At 43.0% G+C, this 24,225-nt stretch overlaps 1 protein-coding gene across 7 annotated transcripts in view; it reads right to left on the reverse strand.

Annotated features, from left to right (window-relative positions):
- Positions 1 to 24,225, reverse strand: part of TRPT1 (tRNA phosphotransferase 1) — a 190,781-nt gene that overhangs the window by 91,884 nt on the left and 74,672 nt on the right. For 5 of the 7 annotated variants that reach the window (XM_075837251.1, XM_075837248.1, XM_075837252.1 and 2 more), the window contains exons 5-7: positions 17,574 to 17,742; positions 12,879 to 12,935; positions 12,472 to 12,582 (exon numbers count right to left, since the gene is read on the reverse strand). In XM_075837251.1, coding sequence (XP_075693366.1) covers positions 12,472 to 12,582; positions 12,879 to 12,935; positions 17,574 to 17,742 — 337 coding nt within the window. Of the gene's footprint in view, positions 1 to 10,997; positions 11,236 to 12,471; positions 12,583 to 12,878; positions 12,936 to 17,573; positions 17,743 to 24,225 lie in introns of those variants that run through there. The other 2 variants (XM_075837255.1, XM_075837254.1) reach the window with 2 other exon arrangements.

Genomic DNA, 24,225 nt, shown 5'->3' on the forward strand with positions numbered 1-24,225 from the left:
TACTGGCCCTTGGGTATTCCTCTTTTCAAGCTAGTTGGGTGCCAGCTATCCCAGCGCAGTAAACTATTGGTCGCCGTCTCTTTGCGGTACATGTTGGTCTGTAACGTCCCTGTGTCAGTTTTGGAGATCAGAATATCCAAAAATGTAATTTTGGTGTCTTGGATGTCAGATGTGAAAAATAGACCCAATTCATTGGCATTCAGTATCTCCACAAACTCCTGAAAATCCCGCTTAGTCCCTGTCCACAAAATCAGAATATCATCTATAAATCTAATCCAAAGTAAGATGGATGATGACCATTTGTCCATGATGTCACTGAACACAACCTCCCTTTCCCACCAACCCAGATAAAGGTTGGCAAAGGTAGGAGCACAGGGGCTACCCATAGCCACTCCCCTGAGCTGGTGGTAAATCTTCTGGTCAAATAAAAAGAAGTTGTGTTCTAAAACAAATCTCAACAGTTCGATGGTAAATTTATTATGGGGCTGATATTGTGTTCCTTTATCCATTAGGAAGTATTCAATGGCTCTACATCCCTGGTTATGTGGGAAGAAGCTATATAGGGACTCAACATCTAAAGATGCCAACAACACATCGCCATCACAGCGTATGCCCTCCAGTCTTCTCAGTACATCCATGGTGTCCCTCACGTAGGATGGTAGGGACACCACAAATGGCCTGAGGACTTGATCAAGGTACAAACTCGCATTCTGTGTGATGCTGTCAATCCCAGACACAATAGGGCGACCTTTTAGGGGATTCACCCCCTTGTGTATCTTGGGCAGGCTATAAAATGTTGCCATTTGTGGGTGCTCCTTAAGTATAAAATTCATCTCTCTGTCATTAATGAGATTGCCTGATTTCGCAGGACCAAGGATATTCAAGAGTTTACCTTTAAAGTTTGCAGTAGGGTTGCTAGTAAGTACCCCATAACAATTGCGATCGTCGAGGATGTCATGGCACATCTTACTATATTGTGGTCGATTCATCACCACAATATTCCCCCCTTTATCAGAGGGCTTTATAATGATATTGTCATCCCTTTCTAGAGATAGTAGGCCAGTCATCTCAATGCTAGAAATGTTGGAATGGTATTCTCTTTGGTTGATCAATTTTAACTGGTCCTCAACCACCTTCACAAAGACATCAATTGGTGTATTGTCACTTAGGGGTGCGTATTTGGTAGATGGAACCCGTAATTCAGTAAATGGGCCCTTACCCTCCTCCCTGTGACCCTCCTCCCACAAACCCTCCAATAGTCTGAAGTGTGGGAGATCTTCTTCCATGATGCCAAGATCTAGACATTGTCGTTTGTTGTGCATCTTAAAAAACTTTTTCCACTTCAATTTTCTAGCAAAGAGGTTTAAGTCCTTGACCCAAGAAAAGAGATTAAATTTGTTTGTTGGGACAAATGATAGACCCTTACTCAATACTTCCACTTCCTCCCTCGTGAGGTTACGTGTGGAGAGATTAACTACCTGGAGCCTATCACTTTCCCCTGATAAGGTGCCTAAAGTTCCCTTCTGTCCCGCAACAGGTACTCTGAAATCGGGTGGTTCTTGGCTAAAAAACCACCCCGCTGCTGACCCTTTCCTCTTCCTCTGCCTCTACTGTTAGGACGGGTCGGGTATCTCCCAGTCTCACTCCCTCCCCGACCTCTCCTAGGTGGGTTCCTACCGAATTCAGAGTCTGATTGTTCCTGCTCCGATGAAGATAAATCGGTGTCAGGCTCTTGAGATACACCAGACCTGGCACTGTAGTCAAAAATCCTACCTTCTTTGAAGTCCACCGTGTCACGTACGAATTGGAAATGTTTCCTTTCCTTGATATGACACGTGAACTTCTCAATTGCTTGCTGTAGAACAACTTATTTTCTATCGTATTCCGGATTGTTATTAAAATTTTTTACAGCAACTATACACTCCTTCAGTTCTTGAGTGCTGCGTGCCAAGTTAATATTCTCTTCCTCAAGAAGAATCCCCATAAACCTCAATGAAGACTCGATCGATTCCTTCTCCCACTTTTTTAAAAGTTCAGGTGAACGAACCCTAACTGCCGGAATAAGGGTGATTCTGAGGCACCTAGGAACAATTTTATTTTTGATGTAAGTCTCTAATGTTTGGATTTCCCACCAGGATCTAATATGGTCTTTGTAAACTTTAGTAAGTTGTCAAAAAGAGGCAGTAACACTTAAATTTTGAGATTGCGATATGAGCTCTTTGTCTGAGAAAACCTCCCTAGCATCCGTAAGCCATTTTTCAGTATTGATGTCACTAGTCAGGAATCCTGCCATCCCCACTCAAAAGAATTGAATAAATGATTCACTGTATATTAGATAACAAGTGTCGTTCAAAAATGTAAATGTGAATTCACCGCCTGATAGAACGATTAAAATTTAGTTTATTGTTAAATTGATAAAAAGTATGGCTCAACCAGCCATTATTCCAGAAACAGGCAAAAGCAGGTGATTGGCGACAGGGAAGGTGTATCAGAGTGAACGAAGTTACTCAGACACTCCAGGACCACCCACCCTGCTTGTTATAGTATATCGCTACACCCTTGCCAATAGATAACAATCTATCCAAATCCAACGCGTTTCAGCAACACATCAAGAGTGATGCCTCATCAGGGATTACTAGATAGCGATTTCAATTAGAATTGTTAGATTTCAACAACTGGATAGCACTGTATATGTGCAGATTTTAGCCTCCAGACGCGTGAACGGCTCTGATACAATGACCGCACACGCGCCCGGGAAGCTGCAGGCTTATACGATCGAGAGCCCGCCCTCATTACAGTCGTCACCGGGGCCGCCGCCAATCCGCGTGCAACACGCACATAGTGACGTGCCGGAGGCGGCGCCTCACGATACCAACGACCAATGAGGGTATCTGGACAACAACGCGTCCATGGTTACTAGGGGACGCTAGACGCGGCTCCTGACCTGCTGTCAACACCAAATGAATAAATGAGGAACGAATGTCACTCCTGCCACCCAATACCATCGTCCCCAAAAGCGGGGGCAATGTGTGGTGGAGGAGAAGTCTCACGGGAGTCATCAAGAGAGACTGGCCCCCAGTGATTACATAGTTGCCTAGCAACTTATTGTAATCCTATTAGTCGGGGATATAACTCAGAAAGAAACTGAGTATAGCTCGATAGGCCCGCAATTGGCATGCATAGAATACTATACGGGCAACCTCCCAAACAGAAAGGAAGGGTGCCCAGCGGAACACACTCCCATCCATGGTCACTCCCCAACTCTCAATTGGGAGGTGCATAAAAAGTAAAAGTAAAAAGAGGAAAAGGTCAGCAAGTAGAGAACAGTGTAGCCACAAAACGCAATAGAAACGCATAGTGTGGACAGAGACTGAACAAATATTAATCAGTCAAAACTCATCTCGACAGAGATATGCCATAGTCAGTCAAATTACTATAAATGGTATATTCTCAGGGAAAAGTAAGAGTGAGCAAGCCGGCAATATAGATCAAGATACGATCACAACTATTCATAATAATTAATCATAATAAGGCACAAACAACTCAACAAACTGGATAGAGGACAAGGTGTAGCTAGAGGAAACAAGAAAAGGAGATTTGCTCATTCAGGCCATGGGGACTTATGGTCTGCATCCTGAATATCCATTCAGCCTCCTTTTGCAATATTTTCTTGTCCAAGTCCCTCCTCTCGCGAGGGGTCTGACATATTCAATCCCCTGGAAGCCAAGAGCCGTAGAGTCCCCATCATGACAGGACCATACGTGTCTTGATACCGGGGTGTCCACCTTCCTTCTGACATCCCCAATGTGGTCACGGATCCTTCTCCTAAACTCCCTTTTTGTTTTACCCACGTACTGTAGGCCACATCTACAAGTAATCATGTACACGATGCCTTTCGTTTTGCAATTGATGTATGACCTGTTGTCAAATGTCCTACCAGTTTTTGTGCTACTAAAACTCCTGCTACATATAATGGACACACATGCTTTGCAAGTTCCGCATCGATAGGTACCTTTTAGGCTGTTCTCCAACCAGGTACTGCACTGTGTCTGTGGTAGTAGGTGGCTATGAACCAATCGGTCCCTAAGATTCCGCCCCCTCCTATATGTAATCAGGGGGTGGTCTCCTACCAAGTCCCCCACATCGGGGTCTGCCTTGAGAATGCCCCAAAAACGCTTGAGAACTTCCCTCACCTCACTGCTGGCAGAGTCAAAGGTACCGATCACTCTGATCGACTCTTCCTCCACTCTCCTCGGTTTAGGGTTCAGGAGATCGTTCCTGTTGCAACCCAAGGCATTTTGGTATGCCCCTCTCAATACATCCCTGGGGTATCCCCTACGTCTGAATCTATTCTCAAGGTCACGTGCAGATACCCTAAAATCCGAGATGGTGGAGCAGTTTCTACGTGCCCTAAGGTACTGGCCCTTGGGTATTCCTCTTTTCAAGCTAGTTGGGTGCCAGCTATCCCAGCGCAGTAAACTATTGGTCGCCGTCTCTTTGCGGTACATGTTGGTCTGTAACGTCCCTGTGTCAGTTTTGGAGATCAGAATATCCAAAAATGTAATTTTGGTGTCTTGGATGTCAGATGTGAAAAATAGACCCAATTCATTGGCATTCAGTATCTCCACAAACTCCTGAAAATCCCGCTTAGTCCCTGTCCACAAAATCAGAATATCATCTATAAATCTAATCCAAAGTAAGATGGATGATGACCATTTGTCCATGATGTCACTGAACACAACCTCCCTTTCCCACCAACCCAGATAAAGGTTGGCAAAGGTAGGAGCACAGGGGCTACCCATAGCCACTCCCCTGAGCTGGTGGTAAATCTTCTGGTCAAATAAAAAGAAGTTGTGTTCTAAAACAAATCTCAACAGTTCGATGGTAAATTTATTATGGGGCTGATATTGTGTTCCTTTATCCATTAGGAAGTATTCAATGGCTCTACATCCCTGGTTATGTGGGAAGAAGCTATATAGGGACTCAACATCTAAAGATGCCAACAACACATCGCCATCACAGCGTATGCCCTCCAGTCTTCTCAGTACATCCATGGTGTCCCTCACGTAGGATGGTAGGGACACCACAAATGGCCTGAGGACTTGATCAAGGTACAAACTCGCATTCTGTGTGATGCTGTCAATCCCAGACACAATAGGGCGACCTTTTAGGGGATTCACCCCCTTGTGTATCTTGGGCAGGCTATAAAATGTTGCCATTTGTGGGTGCTCCTTAAGTATAAAATTCATCTCTCTGTCATTAATGAGATTGCCTGATTTCGCAGGACCAAGGATATTCAAGAGTTTACCTTTAAAGTTTGCAGTAGGGTTGCTAGTAAGTACCCCATAACAATTGCGATCGTCGAGGATGTCATGGCACATCTTACTATATTGTGGTCGATTCATCACCACAATATTCCCCCCTTTATCAGAGGGCTTTATAATGATATTGTCATCCCTTTCTAGAGATAGTAGGCCAGTCATCTCAATGCTAGAAATGTTGGAATGGTATTCTCTTTGGTTGATCAATTTTAACTGGTCCTCAACCACCTTCACAAAGACATCAATTGGTGTATTGTCACTTAGGGGTGCGTATTTGGTAGATGGAACCCGTAATTCAGTAAATGGGCCCTTACCCTCCTCCCTGTGACCCTCCTCCCACAAACCCTCCAATAGTCTGAAGTGTGGGAGATCTTCTTCCATGATGCCAAGATCTAGACATTGTCGTTTGTTGTGCATCTTAAAAAACTTTTTCCACTTCAATTTTCTAGCAAAGAGGTTTAAGTCCTTGACCCAAGAAAAGAGATTAAATTTGTTTGTTGGGACAAATGATAGACCCTTACTCAATACTTCCACTTCCTCCCTCGTGAGGTTACGTGTGGAGAGATTAACTACCTGGAGCCTATCACTTTCCCCTGATAAGGTGCCTAAAGTTCCCTTCTGTCCCGCAACAGGTACTCTGAAATCGGGTGGTTCTTGGCTAAAAAACCACCCCGCTGCTGACCCTTTCCTCTTCCTCTGCCTCTACTGTTAGGACGGGTCGGGTATCTCCCAGTCTCACTCCCTCCCCGACCTCTCCTAGGTGGGTTCCTACCGAATTCAGAGTCTGATTGTTCCTGCTCCGATGAAGATAAATCGGTGTCAGGCTCTTGAGATACACCAGACCTGGCACTGTAGTCAAAAATCCTACCTTCTTTGAAGTCCACCGTGTCACGTACGAATTGGAAATGTTTCCTTTCCTTGATATGACACGTGAACTTCTCAATTGCTTGCTGTAGAACAACTTATTTTCTATCGTATTCCGGATTGTTATTAAAATTTTTTACAGCAACTATACACTCCTTCAGTTCTTGAGTGCTGCGTGCCAAGTTAATATTCTCTTCCTCAAGAAGAATCCCCATAAACCTCAATGAAGACTCGATCGATTCCTTCTCCCACTTTTTTAAAAGTTCAGGTGAACGAACCCTAACTGCCGGAATAAGGGTGATTCTGAGGCACCTAGGAACAATTTTATTTTTGATGTAAGTCTCTAATGTTTGGATTTCCCACCAGGATCTAATATGGTCTTTGTAAACTTTAGTAAGTTGTCAAAAAGAGGCAGTAACACTTAAATTTTGAGATTGCGATATGAGCTCTTTGTCTGAGAAAACCTCCCTAGCATCCGTAAGCCATTTTTCAGTATTGATGTCACTAGTCAGGAATCCTGCCATCCCCACTCAAAAGAATTGAATAAATGATTCACTGTATATTAGATAACAAGTGTCGTTCAAAAATGTAAATGTGAATTCACCGCCTGATAGAACGATTAAAATTTAGTTTATTGTTAAATTGATAAAAAGTATGGCTCAACCAGCCATTATTCCAGAAACAGGCAAAAGCAGGTGATTGGCGACAGGGAAGGTGTATCAGAGTGAACGAAGTTACTCAGACACTCCAGGACCACCCACCCTGCTTGTTATAGTATATCGCTACACCCTTGCCAATAGATAACAATCTATCCAAATCCAACGCGTTTCAGCAACACATCAAGAGTGATGCCTCATCAGGGATTACTAGATAGCGATTTCAATTAGAATTGTTAGATTTCAACAACTGGATAGCACTGTATATGTGCAGATTTTAGCCTCCAGACGCGTGAACGGCTCTGATACAATGACCGCACACGCGCCCGGGAAGCTGCAGGCTTATACGATCGAGAGCCCGCCCTCATTACAGTCATCACCGGGGCCGCCGCCAATCCGCGTGCAACACGCACATAGTGACGTGCCGGAGGCGGCGCCTCACGATACCAACGACCAATGAGGGTATCTGGACAACAACGCGTCCATGGTTACTAGGGGACGCTAGACGCGGCTCCTGACCTGCTGTCAACACCAAATGAATAAATGAGGAACGAATGTCACTCCTGCCACCCAATACCATCGTCCCCAAAAGCGGGGGCAATGTGTGGTGGAGGAGAAGTCTCACGGGAGTCATCAAGAGAGACTGGCCCCCAGTGATTACATAGTTGCCTAGCAACTTATCGTAATCCTATTAGTCGGGGATATAACTCAGAAAGAAACTGAGTATAGCTCGATAGGCCCGCAATTGGCATGCATAGAATACTATACGAGCAACCTCCCAAACAGAAAGGAAGGGTGCCCAGCGGAACACACTTAAAGGGAAGGTGTCACAATTTTTTTATATATATATATATATAAAATAAAATATTGCTTTTAGTATGTCATTAAAATAAATTTTATTTATTTGTGTTTTTGTGTTGTACTTTTTACTTTTTTCTTTCTTTTACTTCTCTATGGGGGCTGCTATTTTTTTTTCATCTCTGTATGTGTCGAATAACGACACATACAGAGATGGAATACGGCACATACATCCCCATAGAGCATGTGAACGGGAGCCATTGCATTCACTATAGCGTACGCCGTCTGTGTGGGAACAGCGCATGCGCCGCTCCCACACAGACCAAAAGGAAGGTCTTTGGTAGAGCGACATCCGGCACCATTTTCATGTGGACCGGAAGTCGCGACCGGACAGTAAGATGACGACTTCCGGTCGCGGCTTCCGGCCATATGTTCAAGGCAGTGCAGACGCAAGGACTAGGAGCTGAGGCGGCAGCGGCGGCAGGAGCAGGTAAGTTATGTTTGTGTATATGATGTGTGTGTATGTTAGTGTTTTACTGTCCGATTACCACTGTATCTAATCCTCCTACACTGTGCATTCGCTCAGAAAATGGCGGCACACAGTGTAGGAGGTTTAAACATTCAACCCACTCCTTTCTCCTGGCACTAGCCAGGATAAAGGAGGGGGGATTGTGTGAGTACACTAGAGCGAGTGTGTCTACTCCAAATTTGCAGCATAAAGCAATGAGGTTGCTTTACCACATGCCAATTCTGCAATTTTGGGAATTGCTCCCTCTAGTGACCAGCACATGGCAATGTTATAAATTAGAATCTAATTTATAATATTTCCTGACTTGTGCAAAAATTAAAACAATGTGTAATCATTTATATACTAACGGTTTAACTGAAAAACAAATAAAAATAATTTCTAGCGACAAATTCCCTTTAAGAGAAGGGAGGTTGAATGGATTAACAAACGCAAAACATTACAACCGAATGGCCTCAACTTTGAGTACAATCTTGGAGTTTTTTCAAGAGTTCCTGGGGCGATATGGAATTTGGGTGCCCCTTTGGGTACTATCTAAAGATACTATTGTATTGTTCTCTTATGTAGTAAAGTTTCTTACATTTTATTGGGTGTTATACACTTGAATTTATCAAATTTTTATATTATGACAGATTGTTAATGGTTATTGTTTTTATATTGAGAATTCATTCTCTTCTTTTTGTATTCTTTAGGTACCTTCATTGAACTGAATTTGAACTACTACATTGGAAACTCACCCAAACTGAGGGACTTATCAGATTAAACATAAGTCTTTAATGTTGTTATCTATCCTTCTCTTTCAATGTTGGGTCAGTGGAACCTTATAGGGTACTAGCGGTTGGATTGCGATGCTTCATTGCCACCCACTGCTGTAACAAACCGTCTTGCATGCCTTTACTGGCTGCTTGGGTTAGGTCAAATGAACCCTAGGATAGAGGGATTTACACTGTAATTACATAATAATGTACTTTGCTGCAATATACGATCACTTCATGCGCAGACCTCATCTGGTTGCTAGCTGTCTCATGTGGAATATCCTTATGGTCCACATATTTAGAGCAGTAGGGGGCAACTTGCCTTGGTCAATGGGGGGTGCTGTTGTTAGACTTCCTTGATGGTATAGTCAGTACATGTATATATGTGACTTTGGGTCTGATTTGGACCTTGGTCTTTATACACTTTTTCTTATCTATTACTTCATTTTTACGGTATTTTTTGCTTATGAATACTGTATATTAACCTTGTCTTTTTTGTATTCTTTTAGATACACATTTTTTCTGTGAAACAATTTTGATGGCTGTTGGAGGGTAGCAGAGGCCCATCTTTTCTAGGTCATAAAGATTTATTGTAATAATGGATATTTATTGATTCTTTAACTTTGTTCTATAATATTGAAATATGATATAAAATGGTTATGAATTGCACAACAAAATTTTCATTTTCATCTAAATCATTCCCCACATACATGCTGAATGTAAATTCTTACTTTTTTCTTATCAAAATGTATTATGCCTAATGATAGTACTCGCAGTACGTCTGCTCCTTGAGGGTATGAGTATGGGTGTATCATGGTATCACAAGTGGTGATGAGAGTACACCCAGCTAATGTGTAAGTCCCTTTGCATTTAAATTTAGATTTGCTAGTGAATTTATCTATATCATTGATTGAATCAATGAGATTATTAGGCATTCATGTGGTTTAATTTATGGCTATGGTCATCTATGTGCTAGCTCTTATATTCCATGTCCTCCTATAGCATCTATTTGATGCATTAGTGAATGTGGTCTATCGGAGTTCCATTCCCATTTTTTTCTAAAAAATCTCTTTGCCTATTTAAAATATTATACTTACATCAGTTCCGTAGTCCACGCATGCACACAACTGCTGGAACGCAATTTCTTTGACATCTGCGTTCCATTTGACCGAACTTCCGGTTTGGGCGCCATTTTTGAACATGCGCAGTAGAGACGCGTGGACGCTGAACCCAGGATGCATGTGGGACTGGTATTGTACAAATTTCTCTTTTTATAGGAATTATATTTATGTATTGAATTTGATTGGCCTCTGCCCTGCTCCGATTTAGCCCTGATTGCTTATTAATTCACTATGTACCACTTTTAAGAGATACGTTCACTTTTATTATGAGATGGGTATATGTATCTATTATACAAACAGTGCACTTTAAATATTGGTCCTTTGATATGTGATGGAATTTGTGTTTATACAACAGTTTTTTACATATTGTATATTAATTAGGCTTTGAACAATTATTGTATGTACTGCCTATTTATACTTGACACTGTGTGTAGCATTTAGTAGCTTGAGAAAGGTTCTGTGACGAACCGAAACGTCGCTCACTTGAGGTGAATAAATCCACCCTGTTTCATGTACTCTGAAGTCCTGGAGCCGTTTCGCTGTTCTATGGTTTTTCTACATTCAAGTTGGGGAACGGATTCATCCTCTAGTAATGAGCACATGGCCTAATATATAGGTATGCTGGAGTGCTGTGTTCATTTGCCTTTGGACTGTATGTATGTATGTATATATGTATATATATATATATATAAATTTGCAATGTTCACAAAAATAAAAATGTGATGATATAGAATATTCAAATTTTAAAAAGAATATAAGTTTTGCATTTGCCAGCTAACATAACAAGTTTCAGGAGTGAGGACAATAAAAAAAATCACTAAATTCTTGGATTGATAAGGTATTGGTATTCTGCGAGATCGCTTGGGACCACTGATTAGAGGAGAGTCGCTGACTGATGACTGACAAGGCTCTGCTCCTCCTCAAGTGCTTGTTCATTTTAGCAGTACAGCTGGAGTGACAAATAGCCCCCTAAAGTCTGTGCTCACTGTATGAACTCTTTATAGATACCTCTATGTAAAGTGCCAGAGTCTCACTAAAGTGGCACTTTAATAAGTCTAATAAAACCCATATCTGAGACTATATATTATTTATTCAAACCATGCAGAAAGTACACCAAATGTATGCCATACAAACAGTTCTAAATAATTTATTTGGGTAGAAGGTTTTTCAGTCATTCAAGTTCAAGTAGTTTTCCTGCAAGAAGATATGAAAGGATAGGTTAAGACAAATATAAAAAAAAATATCTATATTTCCCTCTTGTTTCTGCAGGATATGCCAACAATTTATATAATGTCACCAGACCTTGCTACTGTTTTATCAGAGAAAAAGATGATTTTCTGTGTTGGATTATTAATTTTATCTATCCTTTTTGTGGGTTTCACAAAAACATAGGCTTCCAGTAGCAGCTGACTATTAGCTTAATAATGGGTCATGGACTTTGCAGAGCGCTGTGTATGGACCTGTTTGGCTCCTTAGTACAGAGACATACATCGTCCTTGAACTACCGTGCAGGTTCCATTGTGTACAGAGATATTCTCCCCTAGATGCAATACTTCCAGGTGAGTATACCTCTGTACATATGGTCTGATGTAGAATGCCACAATTTTTTTTTCTGTTGAATTGATACGGAATTTGAAGGAAAAAAAACTCCCTCTGCCTCTGAATGTAATAGAAGGCATACGGAGGTACAGTAGAAGCCTCATGGTCTCCTATCGCAGCTCTACTACAGGTCTGTACAAAACAGCGCCGTAATCATAATGCATCGGGTGAATGAGCCGTAGGTGTGATAACTACTAAATATAAAACTTTCATCTGGTAGTTATCGAATGTCTATGGCTGGCTTAAGGGATCTGTAATGCCTGTGGGCTACATCACAAGAATACGTATGGATATAAAAAAATATTAAAAAAAAAATCCCCAAAATGTATACCGCAACGTCCCCATAGGTTTCTATGGGCCAAGCAGGTTATTATTTGGATACCACTTTTGTAGTCTGCTATACTGTTCAATATAGAAAAGCAATGTACACACTACAGTATAATTATAGTTCAGCTATATGGCCAGCGTGGGGTTAATCACAGATCTGTTCATTGTAGAACTGCACTGCATTTTCAGTGTGACTTCTTTGTGACCACGTGTCACCAGCAAGTCACAATGTGCAGGCAGGCACACTATGCTGTATTATACTTGCATTCATTATATAAACTCTTACATATTGTATTTGTCATAACTTATTGATGATTTCTGCCCTTTCTAGCAAATTAATTCTAAAAGATTATGGAAACAAATGCACAGCTGCAATGCACAAGAAGGTCACAATGTGTCTCTGTTGCTGCAGGAATAAGGGCAGATCTTCCAGATACCCTATTTCATTGCGGCCTAAATTTCTGGTTACTTCTCTGAAATTAAAATGTGTTCCCGAAGACTTACTGCGAGGTCTGAGCTGTAGAACCTTTAGAAAATATTTGGGGAGGAGGACACCGTCAGCATTCCCAGGTGTGAGGAGGACACGGTTAGCAGACCAGAAGAATGGGATTTGATCTAGAAAAACAACACGGTATGAAATAAGTATCTGCACCAGTTGAAAGGTAAAACGTGAGCCTTCATACCATAGCATCACATGCTCTACCCCCACAACCACTAATATAAATTTATTTAGCAATGTGGCAATGATTAAAAGTCTTAACATGATGTTCATTTCTAAAAATTTCGTTTTAACCTTTGAATTTCCAGATCACTAATTCGAGGAGTAATATTGTGTGAGAAACGCTTATGTTTGATTGTGAGTGAAATATTGCATTGAGTGTAGAAGAGATGGAGAGATAGAACAGACTTACCCGCTATAGCTTTTGGAAGGTCTATAAATATCGCTACTTCACAGTCCCTACGCATGCCTAGAGAGAGACATATCGACCGTTAACTCCATTCACAACACTGACATGCATACTCCGTTAATGAGCCAGTGACCACTTAACAGTGAGATTTGCCAGACACCACTTATATTATGACACGATTTAAATAAATGTATCTCAAAAGTCAGGACTGCTTATAAGGTTCCTTCGCCAGTGACTAAGTACACATTGACTGCCCCATGAGACCAGTCTCAGCTGTATCTGCATTGACTACTGAAAAGCAAAACAAGTGTTACCAGGAAGCAACAATAGCCTCAGCAGACCAATAGCTGGAGTCATTTAGTACAGTGGTGAGTCCACTCCCTATCCTCTGGTTAGGAGGAAACCTAAGGACAGTTCCACATCTGTTAAAGGATAACTAGTTCTACATAAAAGTTCTAATTCCTTTCTTTCTGCAAAGAGCTTCTCAGTCCCTGTGACAACACTTCCTGCCTTGTGCCGGAGTTTGGTCTTAAAGAGGATCTGTCACTAGTTTATTAATTCCCTATCTCCTAACTAATCTAATAGGCGCTATAATGATGATAACTACATCATGATTTTTTTTCAAAAACTTTTATTATTTGCAAAGTTATGAGCATTTTTTTAAATATGCTAATTTGGCTATACTTGTAATGTTTTCTGTATGACGCTGCCCAATCGTCATACAGCTTCTCCCCCTTCCATGCCCAGCAACACAGTGTGATCATTTAGTATACAGCTTCCATTCCCAACTGTGTCTTCAACTGGTGATATCTCTGGTTGTTTCACAGCTGCGATCCTGGTGCCATATGAAAGATTGGCATTCTATTTCCCCTGAGGAAGCGGCATTGTAAAGCAGTGATACGCATGGGGTAGTTCACTTACTACAGCACTTCTGGGTTGTGTGTACCTGATATTCGTGTGCTTCAAATTTCTGGCGTCTACTCTTTCTGTTTTCTATGTTTTCCGGTGCCTGCTTGTAATTTATTCTCCAGCTTTATCCCTTGTGTAGGTACAATTCTTGGCATGCTGAGCACCAGGTAATCCCAGGTTTCTGGTTCTTGTGATTATTATATGTTTTTGAGTAAAGGCTTTATATTTACCCAGTACTATCCATCTATTGGTATATTATTGTCCTATTGAGACAAGTATAGTGACTGTAGTTTTTGCCCTGTTTATCTACACATGGGCTTATGTTCATACATGTTTTTATTTGTGTGTCATATATATATGTTTTGGATCAGGAAAAGTTTTTTCATTTTTCATACTATTTGTATTGGGTGAGTGCTATTTTGATCGTGCTATCTTTTCTTGCTTAATATGAAAGATTAGAATCTCATCTTTCATATGACACCAGAACCACTGTTCTAGGTGGTCCAAAGCCCGCGATATGGCTTTTTTAAATAGGCTCTGTCACCAGTTTATCAATTCCCTATCTCCTAACTAATCTAATAGGCGCTATGATGCTGATAGTGTGTTTTTTTTTTTTCAAAAACGTATATTATTTGCAAAGTTATGATAATTTTTCTAAATATGTTTATGAGCCTTTATTAGACAAGTGGGAGGTAATAGCAGTGATTCTCCTCAGGTGGAGCTACCTCACAGCCTCTGACGCTGTCCAATCAGCATGAAGCTGCTTCACACAGTGCGAGACACATTCTAGAGGGAAGGGGGATCACTTCAAACAGCCATATGTTGGGCTGCGGACCACCTAGAACAACGGTGGCATATGAAAGAGGAGATTCTAATCTTTCATATAACACCAGGATCGCAGTTCTAGCTGTGTCACGACCGGAGATATCACCAGTTGAATACACAGTCGGGAATGGAAGCTGTATACTATATGATCACACTGTGTGGCTGGGCAGGGAAGGGGGGGGGGGAAAGCTGTATGCTGATTGGACAGCGTCATACAGAAAACATTACCCCGCCCAGAGTGAAAAAAAAGAGTCACCTCCTATTTGGCTATTAGAGCCACATTAGCATCTTTAGAAAAATGCTCATAACTTTGCAAATATTAAACGTTTTTTTAAAACAAATCACACTGTAGTTATCAGCATCACAGTGCCTATTAGATTAGTTAGGAGATAGGGAATTGATAAACTGGTGACAGAGTCTCTTTAAGTGATCCCCCTTCCCTCCAGTCTCAATCTCTCACACTGTGTGAAGCAGCTTCATTCTGATAGGACAGCGTCAGAGGCTGTGAGGTAGCTTCACCTCAGGAGAATTGCTGCGGTTGATGCCCATTTGTCAAGTATAGGCTCCGTTACATATTTTGAAAAAAGATCATAACTTTTAAAATGCTAAACGTTTTGTGACACAATTTTCACTAGCATTATCAGTATGACAGCGCCTATTCGATTAGCTAGGAGAAAGGGCAGTAGCGTAGCGTAGCTAGTGGGGGTGGGCAGGGGTGGCAGTGAGATGGTGGGGCCTAACAAGACCGCCCGTCGCTCCCACTGCCCCCGTTGCGGCCACGCCACATGACGCTAGCGCTTCCGGGGCAAGTCATTGTGCCCTGCCAATCAGCGCCCTTCAACGACGCAAGCGTTGCACAGCGCCTGCTGACCTGCTCAAAAGAGGGCAGGCCTGTATTGACACAGGACGGCGCGGGGACGGGATCAAGGTGAGTATGGAAAATGTTTGTTTTTTTCACTTAAATGTGTGAGTGGCATTATCTACGGGGGGAGCTATATGTAGAGCGCTATCTACAGGGGGCTATATGTGGGGCACTAGCTACAGGGGGGCTATATGTGGGTCACTATCTACAGGGGGCTGCATGTGTGTACGATCTACAGGGGAATCTATGGGGGCACTATCTACAGGGAGCACTGTGTGTGTGTGTGTGTGTGTGTGTGACACAGTGTATGGTGCTATTATAATCAGGGACACAGTGTATGGCGCTATTGTATTTAGGAGCGTAGTGTGTGACACCATGAGAATCTTATCTCCGTTTACAGGTGCAGAAATGTTTGAAAAGTGAGAAGCTGAAGGCATCTTATCGGCAAACTGCAGAAATGGGCTGTGGCCGGGAGAAGTCATAAAAGAGGTCTGGACCAGATGGAGAAGAAAAGAGAAAACAAACAACTAGAATCTGAAAAGACATCACCGGTGAATCACTTAATGTAAATGTTTATTCTGCCTCTAATCAGTACTGTAGTCACTGCATGATCTGCAGCGAGATGATGGGTGGTATGATTTTTTTTTTAAACAGCAACTCCCAGGATATCCTTACCATTGTTCAGGTCATGCTGGGAGCAGTAGTTTTACACCGTACAAACCTATACGGCAGGGGTAGCCTGGCTGGTATATGCAGGGATGATGGGGCTTATATACTGGAATGATGGTTGTTTTATACAGGAATTATGGTTGTTATATACAGGGATGATGGTTGTTATATACAGGGATGATGGGTAGTCAAGTCATCATCCCTGCATTAAACCCATCATCCCTGTGTATACCAGCCATCATCCCCTTATATAACACCCATCATCCCTGAATATAACCCCATCTTACCTGTGTATACTAGCCGGGCTAGTATACTGAGATAATAGGGGTTATATACAGGGATGATGGCTGGTATATACAGGGATGATGGGGCTTATATACAGGGATGATGGCTAATATATTCAGGGATGATGTGGATTATATACAGAGATGATGGGGGTTATATACAGGGATGATGGCTGGTATATACATGGATGATGGCTGGTATATTCAGGGATGATGGGGGTTATATACAGTGATGATGGGGGTTATATACAGGGACGATGGCTGGTATATAACTAGAACGTGCCTCTTCAGTTGCAAACATGCGTTAGGGGGGCCCACTTAGATATGTTTTGCCCCCCCTGTGCTTAACCAGCCTGAGAAAGGGCTTTACTAAACTAGTGACAGATCCTATTTAAGGACATTGTGTGAATCCAAATATCCATCCTCATTAAACTTTTGTCATTTAAGTCAACTAGGAAGGATAGGGATTAAGCTGATATGTGTGGATGAAAAAAACACAGATCACATATGCAACGTTTTGTCAAGTGGAAGGAGTTCTAAAAGCTATTTCTAAATTCAGCCATGTATAAGATTTTTAAACACGCAAAGGACTCATTTACATGGCCATATTATGGATCCGTGTTGTACAGATCTGTAGTAGGCTAACATAGAAATATATGGGGCCCTCCGGCACCTCCATGTGCCTTCTAATTTAAAAAGAGATATACAGAGGTTTCCCTTATGGATTTATGCAGGATTTTCTATTTAGACACAACGCCTAATCTGCACCAAAATTCTGTATAAAGTAGAGTACAATTTAAGCGAATGAGGTTTTTACAAGCCTCATCAACAAACAGCTTAAAAAATCTAGGGTGGATTCTAGGCATGTGAATTTTCAAATCTGCCGCATGCCTTATATTTTGTGAATGTTTGCTGCGAATTTGCCGCAGAGTGTGAACTTAGGGACTTGAGAGTCAAGCTCCCTGGAAAATACATATCTTGAAGAATGTTATTGACACACAATAAATCATGCCTTGTTTATGTCTGGAACCAATATAAAGGGGCATAAATATACACCACACAGTTCTATGGGGCGAATATGAGTTTTGTTGTCTAAGCTGTATGCTGTAAAATCACATGAGGTAATAATGAAAACACTGAATCACTGACCACTGATTACACCTTCTCCTTCTCCTGGAAGCTCAGTGGAAAGGTGGATATGTGTTCTGTTCATACGAGAAATGCCGGAGCTTAGAATTGAAGGCCAATTATGAAGATATGTCCCATGTACTGATTGTGGGGGAAGATCTGCCCCTAATGGTGTAAGTTGAACCTCCACCTGCAAAAAGAAGTTTGAATATTAACACATTTTAATGCTTGGCCATTCACATCTGAAAGTGTAACTGTCATTTCAATTTGTTCCCCATTAATCAATAGTACAAACGAATATAAGAAACTTTGTAATATATCTTATAAAAGAAAAATGTCTCTTTCTCCACTTATCAGATTCCTCTCCCCTTTCCCATCAGCCTGCTGCACTGATCACTCACTCTGAATTTACTGCTATGATCTGTATTCAGTGAGGCAAAAATTAAGGCAGTTTACTGAAGGCTCAAGTTACATGCTGCCCATAGATGTCTATAGAGAGTGGAGGGGAAAGCAAGAGGAGAAAGAGACACAGGCAGAGGCAGCTGTATTTTACTAGAATTTAGCACAAAACACTTATTAGAAGCAGCATGGAGGAATTACACAACAGTAATGAGTAGTGTAACTGTGAGTCAAGCAATGGGGTGAGATAAAACACTTACTAGAAGCAGCGTCTCTGTGCGTCTCTCTCCTCCATCTTCCTCCAGCATCTCCCACCTACTCCTGCGAGTCCCTCTCTTTCTTTGACTGATTTATCCTGCCTTAATCTCCTTGAGGGCCGAAAGTTTTTTTAAATTTGGTAGAAGAGTCTCAGGGGGTAAGAGTACCTGGCAGGATGTTCAGGCAGAAGCTAGGAGTAGCAGACACGTGGCACAGGTGATGAATGGCATGGCAGATGACACCAGACGTGGCAGGTGATACCAGACGTGGCAGGTAACACGGAACGTAGCAGATGACAAACCAACTCCAACAATAGATGCAGCTCAGGAACGAGCACAGTTACAGGATACAGGTAGTAGGATACGGGAACACTGGGAGCAGGATAACAACTAAGGGACTATTTGCAAGACTAACATGGAAATACAACAACAACGCTCAGGCAAGGAGTGGAAGGGCAGACCCCTTTATATAGTCAAGGAAGTAAGGAGATAGGTTAGGGAAAATTTAGTTGGTGCGCTGGCCCTTTAAGGCCGGGGATGAGCGCGCGCACCCTAGAAGCAGGAGGATGCAGTCGCGTGAGTTGGAGGAGGAACTTCTTGAGAAGAGTTGGGGTATTGATGTTCTCTTCTGTCTCCTAGGATCTCTCCTCAAACCCTTTTCAGTCCACCAGTTAGAAAGACTTTCCTCCTACTCTCCTGTAGTCCAGGATCTCCTTCACCTCAAAGACATCAGAAGAACCGCTTGGAGTAACTGCAGAACTAGGAGATGTATTGTAGCGGTTCCGGGCCACAGGCTTTAGGAGGGAAACGTGGAACGAATTGGGGATTTTGAGAGTAGGAGGCAGGCGAAGTTTATAGGACACTGGGTTGATCGGTTGTAACACCTCGAAGGGACTGCGGAACCTGGAAGCGAACTTTTGGGAAGGGACATTCAGATGAATGTTCTTAGAGGAAAGCCAGACCTTGACTCCAGGGAGAAACTGAGGAGGAACCCTTCTTTTCTTATGTTTTCATGCAATTCACTGCCTGGAGAATTGCGGACTTGGTCTGCTGCCTAGATGTGAAGAAACGACCCGAATGAGGAATTAGCTGTAGGCACTTGAGACATAGTTGGTACAGGAAGAGGAACTCGTGGGTACTGACTGTACACAATATAGAACGGAGAGGAAGAAGTAGACTCGCGAGTATGGTTATTGTATGAGAATTCCACCCAAAGCAGGAGCTGCACCCAATTGTCATGTTGGACAGAGGCATAATGACAGAGATAATTCTCTAGTACCTGGATGATACTCTCCACTTGACGTTAGACTGTGGGTGATAGGCAGAAGAGAAATCCAGCTTCACATCTAAAAGTTTACACAGAGCTCTCTAGAATTTAGACATGAACTGTACACCCCGGTCAGAAACAATATGAAGAGGTAGTCCATGTAGACGGAAAATGTGTTGGACGAACAGATCTGCCAGACGAGGAGCTAAGGGGAGGCCCGTTAATGGAATAAAATGTGCCATTTTGGAGAAACGATCCACCATCACCCAGATCGTGGTACATCCAGCAGAAATGGTAAGGCTAGTAAAGTCCATAGCAATGTGTTTCGAGGGAGCATCAGGCACCGGCAGAGCCTGGAGCAGACCAGAAGGTTTAGAAGGAGGGGACTTGTTTAGAGCACAGTTAGCACAGGAAGAAACAAAGTCCAAGACATCCCTAGGTAGTGAGGGCCACCAGTAATGACGAGCAATAAAGTCCAGAGTCTTTCGAACACCAGAATGCCCAGCCAGTTTGGAATTATGCCCCCAGTGAAGAATTATTTTCCTGTCAGCAGTACGGACAAAGATCTTTCCAGGAGGAATGTCCTTGATCTGCAGAGGGTTTACGACAATAATCCTAGAAGGATCAATAATATGTCGCCAGTCTCAAATGATCGATACAAGGCACCAGCCTTAATGATTTTTGTCCGCAGGGCGAAAATGAAGAAGAAAATGAAACCTGGCAACGAACAGCGACCACCTAACTTGACGAGGTTTTAGTCGCTTTGCAGACTGCAGATATGTATGATTTTTGTGGTCAGTGTAGATGATGATGGGGTGGACAGAACCTTCAAGCAGGTGTCTCCATTCTAAGGCCAGCTTGACAGCAAACAACTCTCGATCCCCAGCAGGAGAGAAGACTTTGGAGAAGAATCCGCAGGATACTGCCTTACCCTAAGAATTCTTTTGAAACAGGAGCGCTCCAGCACCAATGGAAGAGGCATGAACCTCCAAGGAAAACTGTTGAGTAACATCAGGACGATGAAGAACAGAAGCAGACATGAAGGCGATCTTGAGGTTGGAGAATGCTGACTTTTGCTCAGGACTCCAGTCCTTAGCGTTCACTCACTTTCTGGTGAGAGCTGAGATGAGAGCAGTAAGGGACAAGAAGTTTGGAATAAACCGGCAATAGAAATTAGCGAATCCAAGAAATCTTTGTATAGCTCGGAGACCCTGAGGATATGGCCACTCCAAGACGGCCTTCACCTTCTCCGGGTCGATTTGAAGACCACGATCAGAGACAATATATTCCGTAAAGGGCAAGGACCTCTTTTCAAATACGCACTTCTAAAGTTTTGCGTATTATTTATTCCCCCTTAGCCGCAACGAAACTTGGTGTACATGCTTCTGATGCGTTGTCAGATCAGGTGGGTAGATCAAGATGTTGTCCAGACATACCACTACACAGACATACAGGAGATCACGGAAGATGTCGTTTACGAACTGTTGGAACACCGCAGGAGCGTTACACAGACCAAAGGGCATGACAAGATACTCGTAGTGACTGTCCCGGGTGTTAAATGCGGTTTTCCATTCGTCCCCCTTGGGTATACATATCAATTTATAGGCCCCACGTAGATCCAGCTTTGTGAACACCTTAGCTCTATGAATCCCGTAGAAGAGCTCAGAGATAAGCGGCAAGGGGTACTTATTTTTTTCCCACTCCCGTCTCCAAGATTTTTGTCGTGCTGCACCAGTCCTCTGGAATGTGCTACCCCAGACAATCAGATTAATTCCCAATATCCACAGTTTTAAACATGCCCTGAAAACACATCTATTTAGACAGGCCTATAACATTCCCTGATCTGACTCCTTTCCATGGCCCCCTTCTAGATTAGTCATCAGAATAAGATTCCCTGACACTCCTTCTCTTCATGTCCGTCATACACGGATACTGGCTGGTGACCGGCTCATGCAGCTTTATGTGTACCACTCCATGTGTATAAAAAATGGCTGGACTATTGTACAGAACAAACACTGTTACACTTTGTGTCTCCCTTATTTCCTCATAGATTGTAAGCTCTTGCGAGCAGGGTCCTCACTCCTCTGGTTTGAATTGTAAATTAACTTTGTCACTATGTAATGTCTGATATTGTTTGTTTCATGTTCCCTCTAAATTGTGAAGTGCTGCATAATAGGTTGGCGCTATATAAAGATTATTATTATTACCGTCACTTGATTCAATCCACGGTAGTTGATGCACGGTCGGAGTGACCCATCCTTTTTCTCCACGAAGAAAAATCCAGCTCCGGCTGGTGAAGACTTTCTGATGAACCCCCTAACCAGGTTCTCCTTGACATACTGTGACATGGCCTGGGTTTCAGGCAAGGAAAGTGGGTAGATTCGTCCACGAGGAAGAGAATCTTCAGGAAGCAACTCTATAGGACAGTCATATGAACGATGAGGAGGAAGGACATCTGCAACCACGTAGCTGGCATATTGTGGGGGTAATCCAGAAAGAGACTGAGGCAGTGGAGACAGAACAGGGCGAACCTGAGGCAGGCAATGGTGCAGACAACAGGGACCCCACTGGAGAACCTCTTCGGAATTCCAATCAAGGACTGGAGTATGTTGGCAAATGCATGGTAATCCCAATAGGATGGGGTTGATACCTTTGGACAAGACGTAGAAAGCAATTAGCTCAGAATGAAGGACTCCTACCTGCAGCCTTAGTGGTTTGGTGATAGACAGAATCGTGTCAGGCAGAGGTTGTCCATCTACAGAGGCGAACACCAATTCTTCAAAGGAACTGTGGTCTAATGGAGACAATCAACTGTGTCCTGTTGGATACAATTTGAAGTCGCTCCGGAATCCAAGTATGCAGGCACACAGTGCGATCCTTCACTGGTGACAATAGAGATGGGAATAGACAATTTGGGATAGAATTTAGTGGTAGAGAGTGATTAACCTAGGTTAGTCTCTCCAATCAAACCTAGGTGCTGGAGATTCCCAGCTTTTGAGGGGATTGTGCATTGTGGACACAGTACAAACATAATCTAGTGGAGCGTTTGCGTTGCCTTTCCTGGTCAGATAATCGGAGTCTATCTACCTGAATGGGCTCCTCCGAAGGTGTAGTAGGATAGGGTAGTAACGGCCTTTGGAATTTCGGTGCCAGTCAACAAGGTCTCCTTTCCCAACAGACTTCCAGAGTGCGCTCTTAGGGTATGTTCACACGGCCAAATTTCAGACGTATACGAGGCGTATTATGCCTCGTTTTACGTCTGAAAATACGGCTCCAATACGTCGGCAAACATCTGCCCATTCATTTGAATGGGTTTGCCGACGTACTGTGCAGACGACCTGTTATTTACGCGTCGTCGTTTGACAGCTGTCAAAAGACGACGCGTAAAAATACAGCCTCGTCAAAAGAAGTGCAGGACACTTCTTTGGACGTTTTTGGGGCTGTTTTCTCATAGACTCCAATGAAAACAGCTCCAAAAACGGACGTAAAAAACGCCGCGAAGACGGCGTGAAAACGGCGCGAAAAATGCGAGTTGGTAAAAAAACGTCTGAAAAGCAGGGTCTGTTTTCCCTTGAAAACAGCTCTGGATTTTCAGACGTTTTTGTTGACTACGTGTGAACATACCCTTAGATCCGCATATCAACCCGGGTAGCCAGAAGTATTAAGGCATCCAAGGTAACAGGAGTTCTGAAGCCACCAGTTCATCCTTAATACGAGGAGCAAGACCCTGCTAAAAGGTTTCCCCAGGGCCTCATTATTCCAAGCCAGCTCTGCTGCCAGTGCACAGAAGGAGATAGCATACTTCCCTATGGTTCACTCCCCCTGTTTGAGGGTTAGCAGTGAGGCAGCTGCAGAGGATGTTTGACTCAGTTCCTTGAACACTGTACGGAAAGTCTCTAGGAATAGGGATAAATCAGGGACTTCTGGGTCCTGGCATTCCAAGAGGGGGTTCGCACATGCCAGGGCTTTGCCAGTGAGGAGAAAAATAATAAATGCTACCTTGGCCTCATCTGAGGGGAAGAGATGACGCCACAGCCTACCTAAAGTGGATCATACATTGATTGATGAAGCCCCTATAGGCTCTAGGGTCCCCGTCATAGCAAGGCAGTAGAGGAAGCGAAATTGTACATCATGGGTAGGCAGCAGGGGTAACAGGTAATTGAACAGCAGCAGCATCCTGGGGATCCTGGCATTCCCGCAGATCATGCATGTCTGTTTACATCACCTGAATCGCTGTCTTAGGTTGACCAGCAGGATCCATGGCCTGAGCAAACTGTCACGCCGGTGGGGTATGTGGCCCGACTAGGCCGCTCCGCTGTAGCGGAGTAGCAGATGGCCAAACTACAGTCAATAACAGTCTCAGGGGGTAAGAGTACCTGGGAGGATGTTCAGACAGATGCTCGGAGTAGCAGACACGTGGCACAGGTGATGCTTGGTGTGGCAGATGACAACATGAATCCAAGACTAGATGCAGCTCAGGAACAAGCACCTTTACGGGATACAGGTAGTAGAATATGCGAACACTGGGAGCAGGATAACTAAGAGACCATTTGCAAGACTAACATGGGAATACAACAACAACAACGCTTAGGCAAGGAGTGGAAGGGCAGAGTCCTTTATATAGTCCAGTGTGAAAGTGATTATAATATGTTTAAAAGATGACATTTTGCATGGACTCCATCCTGTATATTAGGCGTCCATTTTAGATCCTTGGAATCCATCTTTTGGCATGAAGGAGCCATCTTGTGAT

Source organism: Rhinoderma darwinii, chromosome 9 (assembly GCF_050947455.1).
Source record: "Rhinoderma darwinii isolate aRhiDar2 chromosome 9, aRhiDar2.hap1, whole genome shotgun sequence".
Taxonomy (NCBI): domain Eukaryota; kingdom Metazoa; phylum Chordata; class Amphibia; order Anura; family Rhinodermatidae; genus Rhinoderma; species Rhinoderma darwinii.